Source organism: Panicum hallii, chromosome 1 (assembly GCF_002211085.1).
Source record: "Panicum hallii strain FIL2 chromosome 1, PHallii_v3.1, whole genome shotgun sequence".
In the NCBI taxonomy this organism is placed as follows: domain Eukaryota; kingdom Viridiplantae; phylum Streptophyta; class Magnoliopsida; order Poales; family Poaceae; genus Panicum; species Panicum hallii.
Window position 1 is genome coordinate 9,331,788 of NC_038042.1, and position 4,236 is coordinate 9,336,023.

At 51.0% G+C, this 4,236-nt stretch overlaps 1 protein-coding gene across 1 annotated transcript; it reads left to right on the top strand.

The window, feature by feature from the left end:
• The first annotated feature begins 303 nt into the window (after nt 1–303).
• On the top strand, nt 304–3,346 carry LOC112879079 (transcription factor SPEECHLESS-like). Its single transcript, XM_025943415.1, has 3 exons — nt 304–753; nt 1,644–2,297; nt 3,281–3,346. Exons 1-3 carry the CDS (start codon nt 304–306, stop codon nt 3,344–3,346), a joined length of 1,170 nt encoding a protein of 389 aa, XP_025799200.1.
• The last annotated feature ends 890 nt before the right edge of the window (nt 3,347–4,236 follow it).

A 4,236-nucleotide genomic window follows, 5' to 3' on the forward strand; every position in this document is an offset into this window, starting at 1 on the left:
CATCTAGAGCCGTCTCCCCCCTACATTTATGGCTCTACGTCCCCTCACATGACTACACAAAGATCGCCAACAACGGTCTACTCTTGTCTCTCTCTCCTCTCACTTTTCCGAGCCTCACTGCTAGCTTAAAAGGAGCAAAAGATTCCTCTCACTTTTCGGACACATTCTCTCCCGTCCTACGCCGGCCGCTTCCTCTACGATCGGATTCAGAGGCCAAATATATATAGGATCGCCATCAGGAGAAGTACGTGCAGAGGCAGCTGCACTTCGCCGTGCTGCCGCCGTCGCGCCGAGAGGCCATCAATGGGGGACGGCGCCATGTGCGAGCTCTTGGTCGACGACCACAGCGAGCTCCGGCACGTGTCGGGCGCCGAGGACCTGTTCAGCATCCTCGAGACGTGGGAGGAGTGCATGAACGGCGGCGGCGGAGGTGGCGGCGGTTCTGCGGCGGCCATGCCAGCGTATAGCCAGAGCTCCACCGGTGGTTCTGAGTCTGCTGGCGCCGTGGCGGGGGCTAGGCCGACGGCGAACGGCCGGCGGCGCGCGGGCGACGAGGAGAAAGGCGTCGGCCGTGGCGCTCCGGCGCAGAAGAAGCAGAAGGGTTCGTCAACCGCGGCGGCGGCACAGGATGCGGCCGCCGATGAGGGGGCGGTGAAGATGTCGCACATCGCGGTGGAGCGCAACCGGAGGAAGCAGATGAACGAGCACCTCGCCGTGCTGCGCTCGCTCATGCCATGCTTCTACATAAAGAGGGTACGATTCTTAGCTTATCTACTCGGTTACTACATGCTCATGGTCTAAGCATAGATGAACATGCACTTTGCTACACTATTTTCTGTTTATGTTTTCCGAACTTGATATGCTACACAATCATGATCATGCTTACTTATCGTATATAGGTTTCACTCTTCCGAACAAAACATAAACAATAAACCAAGTGAAAAATACTAAATCATCTTGATCATTATTCTCAAAATGAGAAGCTAGCTTTGGGTATTAGCTATGGAGTTACCTTGCATTGGGCCTCTATCGTTCTGGTCCAGAGCTTTGCTTTACAAGCCTGTGCGTACCCTACCTAGAAAAGCTTTTAGTGCTCCAATTTGGATTTGTGGGGATAACCAACAATTTAAGTACTGCACCTGTACGTGCACCACCATTACTGCATTGAGCCGTCTTGCATGTAGAATCTGCCTACAAACACACACACTGAAGTAAGTGGCCAAACATGCATCGAGTGTGTAAGGCTACAGTGAGCGATTGTCCATTGACACTGAAGTAAGCGTCAATGCAAGGACAACGACGGTCGGCGATGCCTCGATGACTTCTCTTGGCATGCCTCTGTAGCATCTCTCTCCCCTTTTTTGTTAGTTGTCATGTGTTGTGATACGATGAAACAGTTCCATGATTGTTGGCGCATCCTTGTACATGCATGATTGGTGTGCTGTGTACTACTAGGGCATAGGACTAGCAACATTATTGATTGCAACACATTGTGATTTCTGGAACTTGGGTGTTGATGCACGATAGATCGATGCTACTTCCAGCGAGCCAGCAATTAGGTTAATAACAAGATGCTAATCGTCGCTTATTGTTGCTAAAACTGGTCAGCTAACTAGCACAGGTTACTCATTGATGAACTGCAGGGAGACCAAGCGTCCATCATAGGAGGGGTGGTGGACTACATCAAGGAGCTGCAGCAGGTGCTGCGCTCGCTGGAGGCCAAGAAGCACCGCAAGGCGTACGCGGAGCAGGTGCTCAGCCCGCGGCCCGCCGTGTCGGCGGCCAGCCCGCGGCCGCTCCTCAAGTCGACGCCGCCGCTCAGCCCGCGCGTGGCGGTGCCGATAAGCCCCCGGACGCCGACACCCGGCAGCCCGTACAAGCCGTCCGGCGGCGGCGGCGGGGCTGGAAGCAGCAGGCTCTCGCACCCCGCCGCGGCGGCCTACATGATACCGTCGCCGGCCATGACGCCGACGACGTCGTCCTCGTCGTCGTCCTACGCGCACGATCATCATCAGCAGCACTACCCGACGACGCAGCCGTACCTGCCGACCCTGGACAGCCTCGTGACCGAGCTCGCCGCGCAGGCCGCCGGCGGCAGGCCCGCGGCGGCCGGGCTCGCGCTCCCCGACGTGAGGGTGGAGTTCGCCGGGCCCAACCTGGTGCTGAAGACGGTGTCGCACCGCGCGCCGGGGCAGGCGCTCAAGATCATCGCCGCACTCGAGAGCCTCTCGCTCGAGATCCTCCACGTCAGCGTCAGCACCCTCGACGACACCATGGTGCACTCCTTCACCATCAAGGTACGTATAGACAGCAGATACACACGCAGCTACAAACCTAGCTAGCTACTTGTGTTTTTTATTTCCCATATTTTTCTTATACATGTCGTCTAATAATCCGATCTAACAATGCATCACTGTTAAACTCAAAATTTATACAACAATCACTTGGACATGTAGATGGTAACAATGTAACATTGTAGCATAAAAATAAAGATGGACAAAATGATGAGATGTTATGAATCTGAATATATTCTCAAGCTAGGCACACTGAATTGAGGATGGACCAGGCATTCAATAGGATGTGCTCATTTCATGTGAGATCTATATATGTAGCGTACTATGCGAACTCCCCTGGAAATAATCATGCAAAGCATCTCATCATATCGATCCAGCCCTGGTCATTGTTGAAGCCCTGGATGACATGCCATCTTTGGCTCAAAACTCTTCCCAAATAATTTGAAAAAATCGGGCCCATTCCGATCCATCGGTTTCATAAATGCCCTAGTGTATAGGCTAGGTTCTACTTCTACCTGGACATATCTACTGTAGATCGAGTTCGAATACAAACGGTACTGCATGGTGTACAGTGCTATGCAGACGCACATTGCAAATATGCAGAATTGTGTGGTGTTGATTAGGTTCAGGAAATGTGCTGTGTCCCTAATCGAGGAGTGTGCGCTAGATAAACTAGCAGCAGGGCGCATGACTTTTATCCTGAAACAGTGAACAGTAGCAGTGCAGGTCAGCTCCCTGGTGCGCATACTATGCATGGCAGTTTGCAGCAAAGCAGAAATGGTGCAGTTACCACCTGTACATGCACTCAGTCTTGTACTTTGCCAACTTTCAAAGAATACATGTACTTTCAAGAGTAGAGACGAGAGAGATTTCGAAATAATTCCCTGTAGCTGCTACTATATCGAGCTGTTCATCTATGGAATTTTTTTTATAAAAAGGATCTGACGACGACCTTGCATGAATGGCTTTCGTTTCTCTGTGTACAGATTGGGATCGAGTGCGAGCTTAGCGCGGAGGAGCTTGTGCACGAGATTCAGCAAACGTTCTTGTGACGTTCGACTGGGTAGCTGCACAGAGAGAGCGATCGATGATCGAACAACTTGGATGCTGCGTGGCTGTCCATACACAGGCTGCTCAACAGTTAACAGGGCCAGCTACATATATGCATCTCCCTGCAACTGTGGTGTGGTGCCAGTGGTGGCACATCAGCAAGGTGTATTTAGGCTCTAGTACGTCAATAGTTATAGGGATCAGGGCTTGTTTCGATCTCTAAGCCCTTGCATGGTTATTGTCTTGATTTCTACCGCCGGATAATCGATCCCTTTTTATCTTGATCGACCTGTGACTAAGTACGTATACTTGTCTCCTAGCTAGTTTTGCTCACATGTTTTTGCATTTGCATGATGTGTATTCGGTTCATGCGTGCACATCAGCACGAGCTTAAAATGCTACGTGTGACTTGGCGACTTGCGTGCCCCTGTTTGCAGATCCAATGCAAATAAGTGGTAGTTACTGTATCTCTTCAGAGAAGCTGTAGGGCTTTTGAGAGTTATTTTTGATGAGTTGGTAGAGCAACTAGCAGAGAGAGGAACCTCCTCTGGCCGTCATCTCCTCTTTAGGTGGAATACCTTTATTTGTCACACTTCAGTGTGAGGATTGCCACCAGTGGACGAAAGCCGGCGTTGAAGAACAGCTAGTGGTATCTGGTGAGTTTCGGAAGGATCAGGCACCTAAGCTGTAACCCGATGAGAAGCACGAACCACTTTCTTCAGTTGCGACACGTGAAATACTGGATGAATGGTTGATGAAGCAGATAGCTGCAACTTAGGGTACATTTGGTTCAGCTGTGAGCCGTGAAAAAACTGCTGCCACATGTCTGCTGTGAAAAATCAATTGTGAGATGCCTACTGTGAAAAAGCTGAAAGTCGTTTGGTTCGAACTG

Bases quoted from the DNA above. Each gene is read 5' to 3' on its own strand.
- LOC112879079 (XM_025943415.1), top strand. From the start codon at position 304: ATGGGGGACGGCGCCATGTGCGAGCTCTTGGTCGACGACCACAGCGAG. The intron at 754-1,643 runs GTACGATTCTTA...GATGAACTGCAG, and splicing joins CATGCTTCTACATAAAGAGG to GGAGACCAAGCGTCCATCAT. The intron at 2,298-3,280 runs GTACGTATAGAC...CTCTGTGTACAG, and splicing joins TGCACTCCTTCACCATCAAG to ATTGGGATCGAGTGCGAGCT.